At 43.8% G+C, this 23,158-nt stretch overlaps 1 protein-coding gene across 3 annotated transcripts in view; it reads right to left on the minus strand.

Moving 5' to 3' along the window:
* The window catches only part of GALNT9 (polypeptide N-acetylgalactosaminyltransferase 9), a 243,193-nt gene that overhangs the window by 66,163 nt on the left and 153,872 nt on the right, over window positions 1–23,158 (minus strand). For all 3 annotated transcript variants that reach the window (XM_080558977.1, XM_080558978.1, XM_080558976.1), the window contains 2 exons: window positions 13,184–13,381; window positions 3,886–4,003 (listed from right to left, as the gene is read on the minus strand). In XM_080558977.1, coding sequence (XP_080415103.1) covers window positions 3,886–4,003; window positions 13,184–13,381 — 316 coding nt within the window. The remainder of the gene's footprint in view (window positions 1–3,885; window positions 4,004–13,183; window positions 13,382–23,158) is intronic.

A 23,158-nucleotide genomic window follows, 5' to 3' on the forward strand; every position in this document is an offset into this window, starting at 1 on the left:
CATCATAAACTGCTTGTATTAGGTCAAAACATAAACAAGGCTTTTAGTGTTTATTTAATCCCTTTCTAAATAACTAAGTATGTCTGTAAGCTCCCACTCAGAAGCCTACCACTCAGTTTCTTACAGGGTCATAATTTGGGACCCTCACCTAAACGCATCCCTCTCTTCCCCTACATTCCAAATGCACGCTTGGACAAAAATCAAGCACTACTTGACTGTCCCATTACTATCGGGCCATCTCAATGTACTGCAAGTCAGAGAGACCGTTCGGTGCCCAGGAGCAGCAAAGATGAACATGATCTACCCTGAGTCTAGGCTGTCTCCTTAAGGCACCGACACATCCACAGCTTTGCTGCAGGAGAAAGTTCCATCATTTTTCCTCATCTCTGCTTCCAGGTTGGCTAAAGGATAGCTGAACCAGGCTGAAATGAAAGCAGGGCTACTCACCCCTCACTGGTCCCAAGCAGGCCCAAGGAGACGGAGCAGTGGCGTGGTGCCCGGTGCTGAGCAGCAAACAAGGCAAGGTGCTGGTGCTTGTGGAGCGTACCCCATCCGCACAGGAGTCAGGCACAATTTGACCCCGTACACTTCCAGGTCAAAATCAGCTTTGAGGTGTTCACAGACAATTCCCATCAGGTTTAGTAGCTGGTTTTTGAACACTAACAGAATAAAACCATTTGTCCAAACCAGAATTCAGTCCTGTATTTATCCATCTTGCGGTGAAACTGTCATCTTTGAAAAATATAGTACAAGATGGCATTATATAAGGGTCCATCTATTTCCCAGCTATTGCTAGCCTGCAAACATACCCTTCTCCCTTTTATTTTTCAGAATGGCTGGTGCTTTTCCCAAACAAAGTAGAATCTCCCTAGCCTGGCAGACACTGGCTTCACTGCAAAGTTACCCCATTAGGAGAATGTCGCAGCTCTAACCAGTACATTTACACAAAACCAAAACCAAACGAACAAAAAAACATGAGTTAAAAAGAATTGCAGAGGGCAGAGCATTTTCAACAGATGTGGTAGTCCCAACCAGTTTATACAGTCCTTACTCAATACAGAAAATCACTTAGGTTAATTATATAAATATTCCCAACTATGGAATTTAGAAAAGGGTACAGCTAACACTGGAATATCCAAGATGATTTTTTTTAATAAGCAATAGATTTGAGGGGGATTAGCTGGGTTATCAAATAGTATCCTCCCAAATCAGCTCATTAGTTGCACCAACTTTCCCTGTTTCACATTATGAAAACAATTTAAATGAAGGTTCATTAGATGCAATGTAATCTAATTCAGACTCTCCAAGCCTAATCCCTTTTCCTTTAGCAGCAACATGATGATAATTTGCAAAGAAGTTTAAAGGATTATTGTCATAGCTTTTTAAAACAGGGACTGTTTTCAGCCGTATGTGTCCCACCACTTCCCCACCACTATTTCTTGCTCTTTATTCATCCATTTATTCCTTTCTTTTGTGTCCCTCATTGCTCCACACAGTCACACATAGGCAATAGCATCCCTCCGTGCAGCTGCAGGGGACATGCTCAGTACTCTGCCTCTCTTCCCTGCTCAGCTTGCCCAGGTGCAGCGCCAGTACAGCCACACTCCAGGGAAATACAACAGTGGTCCAGTTACCCTTGCAAGGCTTATGGGCAACAGCAACACTGGCTGCTGCAGAGAAAAGTCAGACAGCATCATGTGGGGATTTGCCTAGGAGATTCAATGCACCACAAGGCTCGCAGCTATGGCACACATTTGCTATAAAATCCATGCTGTGTGGCTTCTTTTGCCCCAGACTGGAAAGCTGAGCTAATATTCATTGTATAGGCACTGTGCTGAAATGCTAAGGAAATACTGTGTGGGAGGGTTGTGGCTTCCTAGTTTCCCAGCCAGCCTCTGCCCTCCTGGTCTGAGTTTCTGTTCTGCAGTTGGCCTTGTTCCACGGCTGCTCCTCTGGACGCTGGTTCCTGTGTGGATCAGCACACAAGGACTCAGGAAAGGAATGATTTTTTGCAACTTACTTTGAGATTCTGCAGTTATAAAAAAGTCTTTGCAGATTCACAGGGATTTTATAAATATCCTACAGGGAAGGGAGGATGTTCCTATGCGTTTTCGTGCTGCTAGTTTCTGACAGCTCTGAAGACACCCAGGAGGGGATCAGCAGAGGACTTGCAGGCGCACACACTGCGTTACTTACCGTGCTGGATTCAGGCAGAAAACATAGACGGATGGTTCCGTGCCATTGTCAAACAATGCATTATACAGCTTATTGCAGAATGAACTCAACCATACGCCTGTACTTTTATAAATCCCTTTTCCAACTTTTAGAGTAGGGTTAATTATTCCTTATACAGAAAGAAAACGAACACACAAGCAAACTAACCAAAGCCCCGAAGACCAAGAACTGGTTTCTAGAACTTGGTATCTGCAGACTTTAACAGGTTTCCTACCCCTGGAAACCTGTCTTCACACACTTCAAATCCTCGGCTCTTCAAGCAACTGCCATTTCATAATCCTATTAAAACCTTTGCCTCCATTTACGAGGAGCCCTAATCGTACTCAGCAAGTTCTTCTCGTCTAAGGAAGAGTGACAGCTTTCAGATTTCTTAGGAGGCTTATTCATCAGCCACGCCAGAGTTTTGCCAGAGCGTTCAATCTATTCAGGAAGCAGCCATGTGGAAAAAGTTTCAAACAGCTCAAAGCCCTGCGCAATGATAAAGGAAAGCTCACACAATCCTGGTAATAGCCTGACCCTCTTAAGGAAAATTGGATGATTTGTGGTAGCAGTTTTTCTGTCCCCAGTGTGAATTCTGAACCTGAAAGTGTATGCAGTGTAGCCACACAGTCCCATTAAAAACCCCATCCCTCTTGTGATTCTGGAATAATAAACACACACCCATATGCAAAAACATGCTCTGGCGACAATGACCTTCCCTCCCAGCCCACTGGTGTGAAGGAGTTTGGAGCCATTTTACATAGAAAAAAAAAGAGCTGGATAAAGGATGGACTAATTTGATGTTCAGTGTTTCAGCATGAGCAGAATATATGCTTTAACGAGCACATTACATGCACCAGGGACGTGTTTCTGTGAAGCAGGGAATAAAGAGTAAGGGGAAAATAATTAAACAGCCAGCTTTATAATGAGGAAACTGTGTTCATGCAACATTAAGTAGTCTAATTTTCAAGTGCTAAGCAATGGTAGGTTCCTTGGACTTCAGAAGGACTTGCTGGCAAGCAGCACCTTGAAAACAAGGGCAAAGGATCACAAAAATCAAATAGGCTCAGAAGCACAAGGCGGACTGATACCTGCTGGCCCCAAAGACTCTGTGAGAATACCACTGGAGAGGTCACAAAGGAAGGAAGGAAGGCAATGTTGGGAAACATAATGTACAGCAAACTCAGGACTGATACCTGTACCCTGTAGTTCTCATTCTGTAAAAAAGACCCTTAATGTCCTAAAACACCACAACATTTATCATGTGTATTATGTAGAACTTCTCCCAGCCTGGTCTTAGTTTCCCATCGGTACTGCATCTGCTAGACCATATAGGTACGACATTATCTAGGTGCAATGAGCACACACAGACCGTTAGCGCAGCTCTAAACACAAACAGAGCTACTGGGAAAGGGGGAGAATTTGTCTCATTGGGTTCAGACACTGACAGAATGAGCCAAGGAACCATATTTCTGACTGTTTTCAGTTGTCTCAATGCCAGTAAGACCAGGAACATTCATTTACTGGGACTGTCAGTTCCAGATAGCATTGCAGTATCAATTACTTCAGCGCAATGGCCCGCAGTCAGGCAGGCAGCACTTCTGCTGGGCCACAGGATCCTGTTTTTCTTTGCAAACAGACTTTGCACAAAGTGTCTTATTTCTTACTCACCCTCATGCCTAATTCGATGTTTTCTCCTCCGTAGACCTCCATACCAGGGTCAAGTAGGCCAATCTCACCAAAATACTCTCGGTCTACTACAAACGAGCACCCAATCATGGCTGGTGTCCTGCACAGAAATTAAAGAAAAGAACAAAGTCAGTTATTAGCTATTACAGAAACCATCTCATAACAAATTTACACACACAAAACGCTTCTTAGTCTTGAATCTCTACATTTAAAGATTATCTGCTAGCCTGTACCTCATCCCCCCAGTGGACAGGGGACCTTCTAGAACCATAGCCACCAAATCATTAGCACACTGCCAGATGCCAGCTGTCCATGAGACAGTCACAAGATGTGAATTCAAGTACCCCATGCGTGCAAGTGAAACATCAGGCTGTTTTTCCTTTGGTTTATAGACACAACCTCTGTGCTGGAGCTGAAGTTCGCTGCCACACTGAGTAGCACAAGGACTAGACAACACTTTATTTGAAGATGAATGCCCAGCAAAACAAGCTTTGTCAGAAATGATGACTCCCCTTACTCCCATATGAAAATGAAGGGCATGCCAAGAGCCATGGATCAATCATGGTATGAAGTCTGCACTTCTTGGAGTCAACTTTAACAGAAATTTCAGCCTTGGTGCAGCTGTTACATTATTAATACTTACATGTTTATTTTATGTGTCTGAGATAGCCGCATGTTTCTCCAATTTGTACAGAAAACTATTCACAAGATATTTACCAGTGGCATCTAATAAACATAGTCACAAGGCAGTTTCATACACATGTGAAAAACCGCCCTGGCTGGGGAAAGGAAGACCCTTTTTACCCAGGTATTGGTGGATCCCACTGGCAGCAGCAGGTAGCTGCTGGAATGGCGCTAGCACGAGGTCCTTATCTCACCGGGAGTACATCATCTCTACAGCAGGAGGTTAAAAGGCTTCAAAGGAACGGCCGAGGTGTAGTGAGATAAAACAATCCTTTGCCCCTAATGCATACCCGACATTGCAGAACACAGTCCGACCTGTGGCAGGAACTATTTGGTACCCTTGAAAAGGTTCATTTGCTGAAACACTCCTATTACTTAGCTGTAATGGACTCTGCTGTAGCGCTCACATTACTGGTACTGTTTCAGCGTCTCTCCCTTTCACTTTTTCTCTGTTTGAAAGCCATTGCAGCCTCTCAGATCATTACAGGCCTATGCTGCAGTGCACACTATCCCTCTCTTGTTTTCTCCGCATAATTGGAAAAGGCAGCTGTTGATAGAAACACATTTGATCGGCACCGTTTCTGACAAAGAAGCCGAAATAGCTCAGTTAACTCTCACGTTCCCCCCTAGAGTAAGACGCACTCCCTGGATCACAAGCTGCCGAGGTAGGAGTCAGCGACATTTACAAAGGCAAGCACTTGGCTTTCACAGATGACTTGGGACCAAAGTGGGGCTCTCGGCTAGCTCCCTGCAGCCACTCATTCCAAAAGGCTGGGGGAAACTGAGGCCAGATGCCACAAATCCTACAAACAAACTGCTGCAGGGCACCACCAGCGCTCTCGGTGCTCGGGCCTCTCCCACAGCCCCCAGTCCCCCTCCTGCACGCGCAAGAAACGCCAGCACGTCTCTGTTTGGTGCTGCTGTCTGTTGGATCAGTCTCTTGGGCGCTCTCGGCAGGACACGTCCCTCTTCTCTTTATGCATGTACTTATACACCGGGATTTTTGTGAGATGGATGGAATTTGTAAATGCAAATTATCAGCTAAAACGTGTCTTCCTGTTTATAGCTCCTAGAGTCATGCCTGAAGACAGACTTGCCTCAACAAAGGCTGAGATCCTGCATCATTGAAAAATGATTTTTAGGCTCCCAGGGAATAAATTTTGACTGGAAACTGAAATAAAAGAAGGGCATGTCCAAAGGAAAGGAAATTCAGTAGCTCTGAAATTAAATAAGCCTTTGAGGGATTGTTTAGGTATTTCTTAAGCTTTAACCATGACAAAAAGAGAAGGAGGTGGGGAGAAGAAGCACAAGGCACTTTCTTCATTTGCTTTTTTATGCATTTAAAGCTAAGAACAAGGCTTCACTGGATGAATGCTAGGGCATCACTGCTTTCTAAAACTGAGCTTTAGTTTGGGGTTAGACCCACTCTCTTTCCAACCCCCTAAAAAAAAAATCCTCCAGAGGCAGTTCCTTAAAGCAGTAGCATGCTCCCAGGAGGATGTTTCTCCTTCTTTCCTATTGAGGAGTGTTATATCTCGGCTCTGCAGACTGCTCTCAGGTGCTCGAATCTCTCTCCCTGGGGGATGGATTTTTACAGCCGCCAGCTCTGTCCATTAAAACACCAACCTGTTAATTGAATGGGGGTGGGAAATACATTTTGGATGCAACTACATAGTCATTACTCTCAGACAAATGCCACTGAGGACTGCTGTTGCAACGCTCTCTCTCTCTCTCTTCCAGGTTTTATTTCTCCTCATTTGATATATGCAAATGCAGGCAGGCCCCACAAGCCTTCACGGCATATTCAGAAAAAAGTGTGTTCAGGAACAAGCAACAAAAGCGATGCAATCGCAGAAGGAACCACATCCAGCTTTTCAGAGATGCCAGTTAAAAACTGCCACTGTCAGTGTTTTTCTCCACTTGAATTTGGCTTCCTACAGCCACTGCACATCTGTGCAGCAGCACAGCTGCAACCCCAGAAGCTGAAGGAGAGCGTGGTCAGTGCAGGGGAAATGAAATGACAAACCCGAGGCTTTGCCCTGGCCACATCCTGATGCAATGGAAGAAATTGCCTAGGATGCACAACACTGCATTTTCTGAACAGTGCACGTCAACACCTCCATCAGGTTTGACCAGAGTTTTGGACATTCAGTCCTCATCAAGCCCAGGCCCTTAACTTCCCCGCGCTTTGAGTGACCCAACTGTAAACTAAGCGCGATGCGATCGCACAGCCCAGCGAGCTGGGAACGGTGCTGCGAGGCTGGGACCTCGGCTCTGCTCCCCGCCCCGTCATTCCTCAGTGAGCCACCTCCCTCGGCCTCTGTCTCTCTGTCTGCAAAGCACAGACAATAATACTGGGTAAAAGTTTCTGAACTGCCTCAGCAGCTTAAAAGCCTTAAAATTCATTTCTAAAAGCACTTCAAACAGCTTTTTTATTTTATATTAGACTGCGGTATAACACTGACGTATTGCAAATACATTTAGAAATCCTGTCCCCCCCAAAGCACGAGACCCCCACTTGGCTGTCACCTCTGGTTCCTCCAGTACCTGGAAAACTCCAGTACATCTACTGCTTTCAATACAGCACAACAAGCACTCCCCTTGCAAGTCAGAAACAAACACACAAGCAAAAGCAACTGTGTTAACATGTCTTAAACTCTTATCCCTGGCCAAGGGGTGGCAAGTGAGAAGGTGCATGCCCTTAGCACTTCACAGCTGCAAAGTGAAACAGATTAACTTAAACCACAGCTGCTGTATAGAAAAGGACCTTTTTCCTTTAGTCATGGACTTTGTAGTAAAACAGTGACATTTTTAGAAGGAAGTTATCACGAAACAGCAGTTGGACGTGTACTGTTCATTACCAACACCTCAAAGGTGTTGAGAGAATTAATTGATCTGTGCAATATTCTCTCACACAACTGAGGATGCTATAAGCTTTAATTATAATCAACAGCAGCAGTAAAAGGATAACAGGAAACACAGTAAAATGGCTTTTACAGTTAAAACCTTACAAGGCAGCACAGAATACTATTGATTCTGCGCTGGTGAAAGATACAGCACGGTCAATTTGTGGAAATTACTAGATGGCATGGCTGTAGCAAGGGAGATAGGGGAGAGAGATTATTCTGCATATTGCCCTGGGGAAAGGGAGGAAGCAGTGAAAGCAGCACTTCACGGCAGCAAATCTCCCTCCCTCCCTCCCCGCCTGCTGCTGCAGCAGGTACCGCGTGGGTGGCTACGTGGGGGGAGAGGCACCGCATGGAAGGGAGCAGTGCCTGCTGCCAGGTGGGCTCCAGGGGCAGAGAAGCGAAAGCCACTTGCTCTAGGTCTGAATCGAGGGTGTTTTATTTTAGCAAGACCTCCGGGAGAATGGCTCTGTTGGCAGAGCTGCAGCGGGTGCCCATACCGGTTTCTCCAGCCAGGTGCATCGCCCTCCTTCCCTCCGTGGGCAGCTGAAGGATGCTGCCTGGGGGCTTCGTCAGGAACAAGCGAAGGAGAAAGGGCTGAGCACCAGACTGACACACTGCACGTGAAACCACAGCATTTCCTCCTCACACACCTCTCTCCCCCTGCCTTAAGGTCACTTTGCCTGCAATCAGGTCAAGTTGAAGCAGTTTTCAGAGCATGCTGTAAGTCCCACATCCAGGACAACTGACCTGCAAAAGCACTTAAATATACAAATATAAACATGAAAATAATTATGAAAAATATATAAACATAAATGTATACACAGAGATAGGAGAAAGAGGTTGAAATGACTTATCACACACCATGTCTGAGTTTTCCACCTCTCCTGGCAGAACATTGCTTTGATTCAGGTTCCAAAGCAGCACCTCAACCATGACCTGACAGATAAGTGGGGAAGACTGCATAAGCATTTATTTTTTCTTACAAATCATGTCTTTTGCAATAAAAGAGTCACACCAGGCCGTGAGAACAGAACTCAAGGACAAATTTGCTGTTCAGGAGCTGCAGGAAAAAACCTGACAAGCTTAATGAAAGGAAGGTGTGCTAACTCCTTTGGAGAGACATAGCAAGAGAAAAAAAAAAAAAAAAGCAACTCAGAATGCTTGGCTAGGAATGCCTGGCAGGGGAATAGGGATGCAGAATAACATTTTGATGCCCCACAGAAGTATATTTTTTGGAACAGGCAGACACCTGTCAGAACCTGGACTATGAAAAAAAAACCTGCTCTGTTACAGGCTCCTGTGAACCAGCACATGAAAAGATGGCCACAATCAATCAACTAACAGCCATCAGTTGTATTATTACATGACTGCGTGGTTTATCCCAACAGACTTTACAGCTGAACCCCTTCCTAAGCTCACGTACACAGATGGATTTCTTCCCCGGGCAGCGTAGACGGCTGCATCACCACCTCTACGACACAGCAGCACAACGTCTAACTTGCAGGTGACATGGGCATGCCCGCTCCCAGCTAAAGCAGGCAGCTTTAGCCTCACCGTAGGCATGTCAGACGCTCACTCCTATACGTGCACAAGACACACGTACTTTCTGGAGTGGCCGACTTGGTGTGTGCACACACGTTCATTGCATTACCAAGCTGTAGCATATTAAAGCAGTAAGTGAGAACATATGCAACAACGAGCTGCACCGCTGCTGCTGGATGAAGATAATGCAGAAAGCTGTGCAACGCTCGGCCGAGTGAGGCTGACTAACGACCCCAGTGTTAGTGGCTGCAGATCATGAAACCAAACAGAGCTCTCCATCAACATCACGGCAGGCGAGGGAAGACCAGCCAGAGCTCAGGATACCAGGCACCTTCCTTGCTGCTCCAAAATCCAGGAGTATCTTTTGTACAGAGAAAAAAATCCAGCCCCTTTCACTGCATAGTCAAATTCATTAGAAATCCTCTGAAATGGGATCCTTTGTTACACGGTTTGTTGCCAGATGATAAGGACGTTTTTGGAAAGCGTGTTCTCAGGAACACAAATGGAAAATGATGTGATGGACACAGCGTGTCAAAATACCAATCCTCATTCAAATCTTCACGTTAGAGACATCTTACATCTTAAATGTCAAACATGCAAAATGGATTGCCTGCGGAAGCAAGGGGAACATCAATTGTTCTGAATTTCAGACTATTAACATGGAAAAAAAAAAAAAAAGAATTGACTTTGAACTGTACCAGAAATCTTTACAAAATCTGACACTTCATTCTTGCTAGGTCTTTACCTTTGTTTGCACTTCAAGGCCACATTCCTTTGGTCACTTGGACCACAACAGCTGGTCTGACATTTTACGGTGTGCACTTGACATGACTGCCTATATGGTGTCCCACAGACTTGAAGGGCAGTTCCTGCTCCTTCCTAGCAAGGCTCTCAATAGCATTGCATGACTGTTAGTGTTCAAGAAAGTAGACGATCAGGCTTCAAGCAACAAACTTCTGAGAAAAGGAGAAGTAAAGCACATCTGTTGTGTAATCCCAGAAGAAAACAGGAATTGGACTCTACTTCCTAAATATCTCATCCAATTCTGCAGATCGAGGATATTTATTCATACAATGTAAACATCAGAAATGCCAGGGCTCTGATCCTCTCTGATACCAGGCCACATATTTTCCACTGAAAATCTTTAATCCCTTTGGAGATCTGGGAGTAAGAATTCAGCAATAATTCACATAACCAATCTTAGGGTTATTAGTTATTAGCCTTTTCTTTTACAGAACAGAAAGACGCAAAACAAACCCCTACTTGCTAAAGATGGTGTCAAAGGAAGCCTTAGGGGAGACAGTATCAGCAAGGACAGAATAAACTTGCAGTTTTTGTGCTGATGAACCATCTTATGAATGCACTGAACAGACACAGGGATCCAAATGCTGCCAATGTGGACCAGTTTGCCTGCCTGCCAAACCGGACTGAAACAGAAATCATCGTTGCAGTGCACCGTGCAGAAAGCTGGTTACAAAACCAAACCCTGTCCCGAACCTACAGAGATTTTTTAAGAAGTCTGCTTACTTTTCTGATTTCCCCTTCCTTCTGAAAATGTACCTTAAATTTTTACAGTTAGTAAGTTCTTATCATGCATGCTTTCAAATCTCAATACAGGCTTCCTGATCCTTTTCATCAATAACATTCACACTTTCATTCTTTCCATTACCATAATTACACTGGCATCTCATTGAAAAGCCACAAAATTGCATTGTATTTCTATAGCCAGGCATAACCCAACAGCACACAACAGCACAGCCAAATGCTTTGGCAAATCCACTCAGGTGCTACTCCATCAGAAATCAGGGCAGTGTGGCTATAAAGCAAGTGCTCTGCTCTCCTCGATCACTGCCTTCAAAGCACACATTCCCAGGGAGCCGTGTAAGTGTTCACGGTTCAACATTGACGTCTCTGCATTTTAGGGCATGTAATTCGTGATTTGCAGGAGAGAGCCTTCCATACCAAGAACATCTCGGTGCTCCTGGTATTTGTCAGCAAGGGTCAGGTGCTCTCCTTCTCGTGCTGCTCATCTCGTCTCTCTCTGTGCAGTTTATGCACTGGTGAACTGGAGGGTTTCTGCTCAGAAGAAAATCACTGCTCTTGGGAGCCAGCTGCTTATGTGCATCAGATTGCAACACTACTCAGTGCCTGAGTTTTTGGACCTTATTCACTTCTGTATCACTCCAATTCCGTGCCAGTGTAACTCTGGCAAGAGCTTGACCGTAAACCCGAGGAGAGCCCGTGGTAAATCAGGTCCCGTATTGCTGAAAGAAAACTAACACTTCTCACAGCATCACGGGGATAAGATTCCTTATTCTCTATTAAAAAAGACCTGTAGCTGAATTTCCAGAAGTTCTTTGCGGAATTCCATGCTTTAGAGAGTGCACTAGCTACCTGAAAATAGTGCACTGAAAATCGTGTCTAAGGAAGTTGCTGAGGTTTAACCTCTTGGTTCAGTCTTATCTGATCTTTGACAATGTTCTCCTGAACAGAAGATACTCAAATACAAGAACAACCGATGTGAAAATTAATACAGTGATTTCACATATAAACTGGAAGTAATGAAGTGTGCAAAACCTTTCGGGAATAAAAGGCTGAAACCCTGATTTCAGGAGTGAAAGCTTGGCTGATTAATTTTTCTTCTTCAATAATCTGTTTCTCAGAGCTGAGTGAAATAGATATAAAACACCTGCACTTTTAAAACAATGACAGGAGGACAGGGCATGTTATCCAAGAAAACCGATTTCCTAAGTAATTACTTTACTGCTTATTGAGGTTTCAAGCCGAGCAAAGGGTCAGCGAGGAAGGACTGGGCTGTCCTGTGGTAAGTAAGGTTAATGTCACTGCACAGCTCTGTTTTGCAGTCACGGGGCATGCGAATGAACCTAAAAGCAACTTGCAACACTTGCTCAAATATGGACTGAAATATTATTTCCTGTATGAGGGCCAGATCCTGTGAGATGGTTCCAGCCAACCAGTCTTAGAAATGTGAGCAGTCCGTCTGCGTTCTCTCACTCCCAAAAGACCACTTGGGCCCTTCCAGATGGACGTGTTGGTTCAAGTTGCTTGGATGGATTGGGAATAGACTTCTTGGGACCCAACAACTCAGGTTCTATGCTGGAAGGGAAGTATATCACCTTCTGTGCCAGAGCGTGCATTGGGACCATACAATGCAGGTTTAGTTCACTTTAGGATGGAGCTGGTATACATCAGGATGAAGATGTCTCTAAGGTGGCAGTTTGTATCCTTCCTAAGAAAGCTCAAAAACAGGGCGGAGAAACCAAAAGTGCATAGTTGAGCTACATATTTTTTAGCATTTATTTCGTCTGTTGCTAAAAGGGGTACCCTTCACCCAGCATGGCATTTTTCAGAGGAGCTGTGAGACAAGCACCTGCATCAGAGAAGCAAGGTTAGATGTGAACTTTCAAATGAAGGGGAAAGAAAGTCCCTTTCTCATCAGTTCCTGTTATCCCTCTAAACAATTCTCAAAACTGTTATCATAGTTCCTGAAAGAGTATTTCCTTAGAAAATTCCATTTCTGTAAGGCAAAATGTTACCTTATAGAGAAAATAAAATGATACTCTGCTTATATGGTCCAGTCTTATTTTAAAATTCATCCAGGGGGAAAACTCAGAACATATGTAAAATTCTCCAAAAAAAGAGCAACTCTCCAACAAGACAAGGCTAACACATCTCCTACTTGTGCTGCTGGGAAGCTCTGGTTTGGGCTGATGTCCAAGAATGCTGCCTACAGACCCAAAGTGAAGGCAGCCTCCTTGTAATCACATACAAAATACCTTCGTCTCTCATACACACAATGTTTATCTGGCTCATTACACATGCCACAGTCCGTTTAGAAAATAAAAGCCTAGGTGAAAAAGATCCTGCTGTCCCACTAAGGGACACAACATGAACCTGAATCACATTTTCACAACTAGAGCACACGCACTTCTATGCACACTGCGGTGCAGCTCTGAGATGTGACACATGCATCGACAGCTTTGTAGAGCCATCTGTTTTCCTCAGTTTCATTTTACTATCCCTGTACAAAAGCCTCCAGCCTTGCTTCACTTGAATTCCCCCTTGGCAGACAGTTGATGTGGAGACGTCCTTAGTACCAGAGTGACAGTGCATGGGAGATTTACCTGATGGGAGCTGACTCATCGCCTTTATCGAGCCAGTCCTGCGGCGGGATTATGTACATGCACCAGAGGCCCCAGTTATAGCCGTGGGCTGCGTTGGCATATTGCTGCACTTCAAAAGTGTTGTACTTGATGTTGTCAATCGCTGGTAAGATGATCCGCTTCCGATCCTCTTTGATCCGGGTAAGTGCAGGTTCCACCCTGAGAACAATAAAAAGAGGAAAATGTTTTACAGCCACCCAGTTACCCCAAGCCCCTCTTTGCAGTCTGATAAAACGAAGTTCTTCGATACTGAGAGGAGAAACCAGTAAGATGGCAGCCCGTAACCCAGTGGGGCAGGATCGAGTGCAGGTCACTGCCATAGAGCAAAGAGGCTGGGGTTTGGTGTGGCATAATTCATGTACCAACAGCACACTAATTATTGCCTCTCAGGAGCTGTACCAGGGTTTAACAACACAACGTTTCCCAAACACTTATTCCGATGCCTGGACACTGTCATTTCAGCGTGCAATGGGCAAGCATTGAGAATAACTAAATAATCCCTTCACGTCTACACCACCGGGATGCCTCTTGCTTACAGGGCCTGAAGAACAAAAAGGGACTGAATCAATCTGAAGGTTACTCAAAGGTTTTAATCTTGTTTTCTAAGGACTGACCCCACTGGATCTAGCTTGGATGACAAGCATGGCTGCATTATACCTTCTAAAACCTCTCTGGCAATAAGAAGGTCTCAGTAGACAGATGGTGCAAAAGTAGCAAGATGCAGGAAATGTGCCATCATTTCAAAAGGCTTTAAAACATCAATGTGCTTTCAACAGCAGCTACTTCCCAAAGTGTTTCGGGAAAGTAAAAAGCTTCAGTGCAAACACCCATTTCTGACCAAGGTAGTCTGAAGTTGCTAAGAATTTTGAGAGAAACAGATCCAAAAAGGCAGCAAACTTACATAAGGGTGGAAAGCACTTCTCAAAGCAGTACTAGGAACAGACACCAGCTTGTTCTTTTGTAACTGTTTCCTCTTGAAATAAACTTTGAAGATTCTGCAGAGCTCTCACATGTATCTTCTCTGAGGGAAGGGTGGCTTGCTGTGATTCACAGGGGTAGTAGGAGTTGAACACTGATCTTTTCTCATTATACTTTCGTTGTTGGTTAAAAGGCAATCATTCTCCTGTGCTTTCAATTTGTTGTTTCATATTCTGTTATATTTTGTTTGTTAACATGTATTTTCTTGTGCAGACCAACAGAAAGGGACAAGTTATGAAATTAATTCAACCTCCATTTTCATTCTGCATTGTCTCAGTCTGAACTAACACACAGCTTTTTCTTTGTACTCAAATACAGCCAAAATATTTCTCTTTTGTGTACACAGACTCCATATTGCTTACATGAGGCCATGAACTGTTTGCTTTGTATTTTTTTTACCCCTCTCACTTCTGTAAAAAGAGACAGATTCAGTGAAACCTTTGAGTATCAAGGAGGAGCTACTGCAGATAAAGCATCACAAAACCATGCAAAATAAAGGCATGACTGAAGAAAATGCAAGGCGTTGCAGCATTTCATTTGGAAAGAAGCTGAAGAGAGTTAAGCTAGTTTTATCTGGAATCCTCTAGAAAAAGGACACTTGAATTTAATCAGCTGGATGCCAATAGTGCAGAACATGTAAATTTTAATAAAAAGGATGATCACACGCGTGGTGGGAAGAGAAGTACCCCACTGCAAGCTGCAGAAATCCCCCTTGTCTTCTCTCTGAAGGCCTGGCCAGGAATGTTATGCATTAGATGTTCATCTCTTATGCAACATGTGCAGCGTTGTTACTCTACTTCATTTATTCTGAAAATAAATCAAGGCATCCCTCATGACTGGACTGGTTTGAAGTCTGTCTTACTACTGCCTGTCTGCAGTTTTTGGTGCAGTACCTCTGCTACCGAAGTCCACTCCTGTAAGGCGCTAAAGGCCTCCAGAGAAGCATTTAAAGAGCTGCACCCCGGGCAAAACCAAGATTTTTATTTTTATTTTTAGTGGGAGAGACAAGAAATACCTGAGAGAGAGTCAGGACAGTGCAGTACATTATCTGTAATGCCAATTCATAAAGTCTTTAGGCCACACACATGAACCTCCCTAAAAAGCCAATGTGACCTACCAAATCAGGGTAAGCCGCTTTCGTTATTAATATGAGATTATAGCTATGAGATTAAGTGCTTTAAAAAACAGCGGGTGTCCAGCAGAAAAACCCTTGCAACTCCAATAAAGCAGGGAAGAATGCAAAAAAGATGAATCTAGTTTGTTATTTCCATAATGTTATCTCTGTTCATCAGCCTAGAGGCAGATGTCAGCCAGCCACGCTTCTCCCATCGCTAATCAGGTGCCACCGTGCTCAGCCGTGGTAATCCCCATGCATAACATCAGCAGGAGGCTCTCCCACACCCTTCTGGCATCTGAAATGAAGGTTTTCAAAATACCGAACAACAGGCACAGATGTTGTTAACGACAGGCCACTAATTAACCTGTAGAGGAGGAGTCCTCCTTGCAGATGTGGGGAAAAAAATGACCTTGGAGGAGGTCACTGTCCTTGTGGAGCACTTGAAGCTGGAGCCTTGTTATAAAATTGACCCAAATAGCATTTCAGAAGCCCTTGGGTATTGCCACAGACCCACCTCCGAAGCCCCTGGACATCGCTTTAGCAGATTTGGTACACATAATGACAAGAGTTATCACAGAGCAGAGGGATTACATCCTCCAGAGAGCAGACTGAGTCAGAGAGGGAACGAACAAATCCGGCGCAGAGTTCTTCTGTTACTTGACAAAACTCAAAACGGAGCGACTTCTCAGCTAAACCTTGTACATCTGTCACGTTTCTCAGCTTCCCTTGCCCAACCAGGGACAGCAGAAATAGCAAGGGGGTATTCAAACACCAAGCCCCAGCACACTGCAGTGGGATCTACAGGAACATTCACATCCCAGATTCTGCAAACGCCCTCTGCACCACCACCATTGCTCGTGCTGTTTTTCTACCTGCCAAGATCCCGAGGTAACAGCCAGTCTGTCTATTGAGGTAGTAGTACGAGCTTCAACAGGAAAGGGTAATAGACTGTGTTTACATTGCTTATCTTAATCCATGAAATATAAGTCTTTTTTTTTTTTTTAATTGCTATTCACTGCTAGCCAAGTTCAGCCCTGGAGTAGCTCTACTGGCCTCAGCAGACTTGCACGGTAGCCTTGTGTCTGCAGGCTGAGCTGCACTGGCATCAAATCCTTTGTCAACTTTGGTGGTAATTCTGGCTTTGTGTAATTGCTTAAGGTTTTTGAAAGGATTATGATTAAATCTTTCCTCACCATTTCTGATTTTTTCCTTTATTTTAAGCTGCTACATTCTTATGTGGATTTACTCATCCTTTTTATAGATGCCAATGTTCATTTCTTTGCTTTCCTCATGTCTCGTCTTCTCCACTGAGCGTCTGGAGAAGTCAGGTGCTCCTGGCAGCTCCGTGGACAAAAAGGACTGAGAGGAAGAGGTTGCTGAAGTCCAAGTGAGTTCGCCGTGCCGTGCTGATGAGCTGCAATATGGTGTTTGAGTATTTCCTTTCCACATGGCCGCTGCTGGCAGTGAGGCAGGATTCAGCCCTGCCTAATTAGGTACACAAGCCAGATGTGAATTTTGAGATTCATCCCTGTTTTTCACAGATGCAAAAAAAATACTAGGTTCCTAGCTTGTATATGAGTAAACATACTTTATGGGAACAGAGCAGCATACATTGTTGACAAGTTATTTACTGGAGCAAGAGGAAAAATTCTCCCAGGCATATTCACAGACATGACGGATTTCAGTAAACTAAATATAATCACAAGATTCAGCTTTATAGGTAGTGCTTAGCCTCATCCAGGCTTGTTTGTTTGTTTTTCCCCACCTTATAAAAACCAAGCAGACAATTTGGGCTAGAATTTGAGTGACAAAGAAGTTCCTCCCTTCTATCCCCATTAAAAGTATATATTTGTCAGTGTTGTCCTCCCCCTCTGAATATATTGCTAGTGAATGGATAAAGCCAGAAGAGAGAGGACTGTAAATTTAATTCTCTCATAGACTCTGCTAAGCTAATGACTATTTTCACTTGGGTTTTATTTCTCCGAAGCGGCTCCTGAAATATAGTAACACACTGCAAATGTCTCATTCCCAGGATTCAGTCCTGTGACTGAGTACTGGGACTGTACATGGTTGAAAAGCCAGAAGGCAGATACGGCTTTACCATAATTCTGGTGGGCTTCCCACAGGAACATTGACACCCGTAGCAGGTAATGCAGTAAGTGACTCCTCCTTACAGAAACTGTCCTGGGGGGTTTGTGGAAGGAATCTCTCATCAGGAGCTAAAGGATGTGTTGATTTGTCAGAGACTGTTGGGCGTATCTCTAAATAGAGCCCATGCATTTCATGTTTTTGCCTACCCATGCAATAAGAAGCAGGTCAAACTCTGGAATTTCCAAGGTGTTGAGCACCCAGGTTGACTTCTAAGGGAGTGCAAGCAATGCCAGTACTGCAGGCTTCAAAGAGTAAGTGCTCCCAAGATAAACATTACAGTTCAGAAAAGAGTTGGAAGGCAGAATTTAACCCAGAGAACAAAATAAGCTTCTAAGAAGACTGAGAGCAAAGGCAGAGGTCATGCTGTGAGCATACTTGCTTCTCTAATCCCATTGTAAGTCTGTCTCTGAACATATATGCATTCTCTGTTTAATATTGGGCCAACGCAGAGCAGCTTGAACCCCAGGAGACATAAGAGCAAACACAAGTTTTATGCTGTGTTACATCCTTATCAGATTGCAACAGAGCTCATGCCAATGGGGAAGTCTGATTTTCAACAACACTAAAAAGAACAGCTTCTTCCAGATTTAAAAAAAAAAAAGAAAAAAAAAGATTAAAACAAGTTAGTAATGAGCTCCTCAGCACACATGATTATATAATTCACCCGTTAAATATGTAAAACCACCTGCTGACTTCAAGCAGACTTTTGAAAAGGCACAACATAGGAATAAGCACATGCGGTCTAAGAGAAGAAACCAGATGCATGCCACAGGCCAGAACCTCTGCTGTCCAGCTCCTCTGCTTCAATGAACTTCACCACTCCAGGGAAGCTTTGCCAACCTGCATCATCTGAGGAGCAGGCCCAGAATAACTTTCAGTTGATAAGCAGAAGGATTGCACTAGGCATTTGTCAGTAACTTCTTTTTATTTATTTATTTTTTCCTAAATGGCACTTTTTCTGCACTTGTCCAAAACCAAACCCTTTCATAACTGACAGTGTTGGGAAAGTTTCTCTTATGTTCTGCCCCTTCCTAAGTGGGTATCTGAATAACCCACTCTCTAGGTTGTTTTGAGATAAACGTACATTTATTTTTCCTCTCCATTATAGCCATTCAAATTTTTACTCCAATAAAAAATGAACTAACATTAAAAAATCCAACTTTCTTTTTCTCTCCCCCCTCTCCCCCCAAACCAGAATTCCTTTTCCTTCTGCAAAGACTCTTCCTTGAGTCCTTATAAGACATAAATGAACAACCATATGGTATTCTCTCTTAGACGTTATGGCTCAGTGGGTTTAACACTTTATTTTACTCTGGCTGTACCACTGCCAGGCACCATGAAGTAAAATCTTAACACAGAAACATAAGAAAAAAGGATGTGTAAATTGAAAGCTTATTTTGCATGTGATTTTATATGCTACCTCAGATTTCACTGACAATATACATTTTTCAGATGCAGACAAGGAGATCTACAGATGTACGTAATTCTCCACTGAGGCCAACTGTAGAATATTTCATGCAGAGTTCCTTTCCTGTAAATAAGTTCTCAAAGAGCTAAAAATAAAAAATAAAAAAATACCACTATTAAAAAAAGAAATCCTACTCCCTTCCTCAGTCTCTAAGACGAGGAAGAAATTCCCCATCTGTTCTGCCTGACATCTCTATCAGGGAGGTTTCAGCCCTGCAGCCCCCAGTCAGACTGGAGCAAACACAGGATAAATGCCTGCTGGAGAGTTAAAGATCAGCTGTTAGGCTGCCAAATCTGAATAGCTCTTTTCTGCACCACTGAAAAGCAATGAGGATGCCTCAATGAGCACTCTAGGTTGTTTAGGTAGATGAACAGTTGAAGGTGCTCTTCTTGCATGTCCTGTGTATGTGAGCTGGCGCTGCCCCATGCATCGGAAGGGCCCGCGTGGCATCTGCTGCATGCTGCCCTCTTTACTCAGACAATGTTAGTTCACTTCTGCTATCTGAAACGTGTCCCATTCAGTTACCACACTGATCCTAAGTGAAGGTAGAGTCTGTGGATGAGGAAAAACCCCTTCAATAAAGACACATCCTTTCCTTTGCATAATTAAAACTTCCCGAGTCAAACTCGGACTGGTACCAGGGATGCTGCAATGAAGCATGTCCTGGTCCTGACTCCCATTCCCAGGTGTGAATCCTCCAAAGGGGAGGGACTGCACAGGGGAAGGACTACAAACAGCTTCACCCTCACCTTCAGAGCTTCTCTCACTAGAAGGAAAGAATGTCCCAGGCCTTGCCAGGTCCCCAAAGAGCCACGTGAGCTCAGTGTGAGCAGGGAGCTTGAGTGCAGGTACAGTTTGGCTTCTGATCCACCACACGGCAACATGAACAGAGGAACTTTCTTTGGGAACAAAAAGACCTCGTGTCTTTGTCCTACAGAAGTGTAACCACATCTCCATTAAAAAGTAGTTAGGATAACCATAGCCAGTAGAAGATTAGGAGGAAATCAACTTCCTTTTTCATTTACACACTTGCTAGAGAATCCATTGCTTAAGGCCACTATAGCAAATTGCACTACATATTACAGTGTGAAATAGTATCTGCAAAGGGTTATTCATAGACCTGGGATCTTGATCTTTAGCTCTTTTTCTTAGTTCCTTAAAAACCCCATTTTCTATCTTCTTAAAACACTGCCAACTTCAGGGATAATCTATAATGATGGGCTGTGCGTGGCACAGACGGATAGATACTCGGCTTATATTTCAGATCCTCTTTCTCATGTCGGGCTGTCTCTGTCTCTTTGGTATATTGAAAATTTTTGATGAAATCCTCTTACTCCACTGCTTCCTTATTGAAACTCCGCCTTTGTCTGGCAAAATTTTAATTACTACAGCGCTGCATAACTTCATTCAGTGCTTCGATACTACTTCTGTGAGATGTGCAAAAGCAATTCCTAAGCTAGAAAGCAAGTATAATACTCTATCATTATGTCTTCTTTTATGGCTCCTAGCACCCTCTTTATGACTGCTAATATATTGTGTGCCTTTCTCTTACTGAGTCCTGCCCTCCTTCACTCAATGTGTCCCTTTTTCTCACCCAGAGAATTAACACCCCATCTCTGCTATCTCTTCTTTCCTGTTCCCAGATAGAAAGCAGGGAAGTTCTCTTCTCCTTGTCATGTTATTCTTTCCCATCTCTCAAAGACAGGAGTCTGCATAATGCTCTACACCTTCTGCAACATAATTACCAGCCAGGATGCAATTGTCTGCGCTCCGTGTTCCTGCGTGGTGCCGACACAGTGGGCGGACCTCATACAGACGTCAGAACAGGAATGCTGAAATCTTCAGAGGAATAAGGGGAAAATCAAACTATACAGGCTTAAATATACCTTCAGACAGTAAAGTACAACTTCTCTGGGAGATGTTTTCTGTGAAAACTGTGGTTTTCCAATAAATTGTTACACACTGGCCTCCTTCCATACTCCCACTCACTGGAGCCTTTCTGTAATGCTTCTCCAGGACCTGAGCCTAGACATTCTCCCATTGTTCATCTCACCAGAAACCATGTTCCCGCTTACCCTTCTCAGCCAAACTTCATTCAAATCCCACTGTACTCCCACCTTTTCCTGCTAAAAGCATATTACCTACAAAATACAGGACACAGAATACAATGAAGCATCAGTGATGACTGAGACTAATGTCTGCGAGTAACGTGATTGATGAGATCTGGTATCCTGCAACCATCCTTCCCGTCAGGTAGATCACACAGCTGGTCTGGTAGAAACTTTTATCCATAGTTCCCCTGTATTTGGCTACTTTTAACAGCTCTCTCCATTATGAATCTTCCTATAACTTATTTGGGATCATGCTATCAGCCTCTCTGTAGAAGTACTGATTTGAACGCTATTCGGTCGCTGTTTCCACAGCTCCTCTGTGAACTTACCATCTCTCAGACCTTTAACCTTCTGTTAAATTTGGCTGAAATAGGAGACTGACAGATGGATGCATTTTCCTCACAGCACAACTGTGCAACATGATTTTCTCTGGAAACTAGAGTTTAAAAAAGATGCAGGCAGAGGAAAAGCACCTCCAACTTTTCCCCATCATACGTGCACAGTACATAGAAAACAAATGGGGACTGAAGACCAGAGAACAGCAATTTCCAAGAGTACTAGAAAAAAAAATAGTCTTCATGGGTTTTTCTGAGCCAACATGACAGAGGGAAAGCAGATCCTCCTTTACTCTAAGAGTGAAATGAGTGCACATGACAAGCACCAAGGGTTTTAAGTACATCTGTGTGCCACTGTCCTTGCTGAGTCCTGCCAGGAGCAAGGATAAAACAGCTGCAGAATGTCCTGTGGTCTTCTTGGGGCCACCTTCCACCTTGTTCCTTTTCTCCTCTTGGCCATTGGTATTTCCCCTTGCAAGGTCATCTGTCCCACTGCCTTTCTGCCCGCAGGCACCGCAGCCAGGAAAGAGCAGGGATGCTTCTGGCACTGAATATTCATGGGTGTATTCTGAGCACTCCGAGCATTTCATAGCCATTGGTTCTGCTGCGTTGTGGGCTCTAGACCCTGACTTCTATTGACATTAAGTAGCCATTAAAAACAAAAGAGGTTCTGTCACAGGGCAGGTGGAATTTTATATGTGAACTATACAGGAAAATTATCGCATGCTTTTCATTTAAAATTCCATTTGAGAATTAATAGTAACGGCCTCCCTTTTAGCTGGTCCCCTCCACTTCTGGTGTCGCAGCAGCAGTATTAGCTCTCACTACCAAAAGCCTTAAGGGGAACAGGTCAATAGAAAATCTCTGCTCTATGCTAACGCATTTCAACACCTGAGAAGCAAAAAAGGAGCAATTAAGCACAGTAAAATAAATAATTCAATAGTTAATTCGACCTGCCAGGTTGTAGACTTTTCTTTTTTTTAATATCCTACGAGATTGTATTTTAGTTTAGAAGAAGTGTCCCTGGAGAGTTATGTTGTGAGAGCCTGTAAAATGCTACATTGCGTTAAAAGGCAAAAGCTCACCCATAGTGGGGCAACTATTGTTTAAAGAAAAGGTTTTTTTGTTTGTTTGTTGTCGTTGTCAGAATTCTGCATATTTCATGAGAAAGTGATGAGGTCCTTCTCTGATTCCTTATGAATTAATCTGCCAGCTGATTAAGCAGGTAAAGCAGGCACAGAGTAGAAGACTAAAATTGCACTGCAGGTACATGACTGTGAGATGGAACACAAACCAAACAGAAAGTTAATGCTCTTTTCCGTGGCAAAAGAATTGGCTGCTTTTTAATTGCCTCACAAATAATCCATAGACAGCTTTGAGTGGGAGTAATCCATGCGGCCTCCGAATACATGGGTGTATTTTGTAAATGGAGGAAAATATTCACGCACTATAAGGCTTTGCAGGAGAACAGAACAGCGGAGCTTTAACAAGCTACTCCCTCACGACTACCAAGATGGTACAGCTATGGGGCAGGGGCAAGGTAACCTGGTGGGAAAAAAGAAAGCAACCCAGATTGAAAGGCTTCCAGTTCCTCCTTGTAAGAGGAGATGAGATGAAAACTGAAATGACAGGCAAACATGTGAGTCCTGATGGGCAGAGTTAAAACTAGGAGGAAACAGGAGGCATGAGGATGGAGATGGCTGTCAGCAGCCCCAGAGGTTGAAGGGAACAGGGGAAATAGAAGAGAACACACTGAGCTTCTACATGTGACTGAAA

The sequence above is a fragment of the Anser brachyrhynchus genome (assembly GCF_964034855.1).
Source record: "Anser brachyrhynchus genome assembly, chromosome: 17".
Classification (NCBI taxonomy): Eukaryota; Metazoa; Chordata; class Aves; order Anseriformes; family Anatidae; genus Anser; species Anser brachyrhynchus.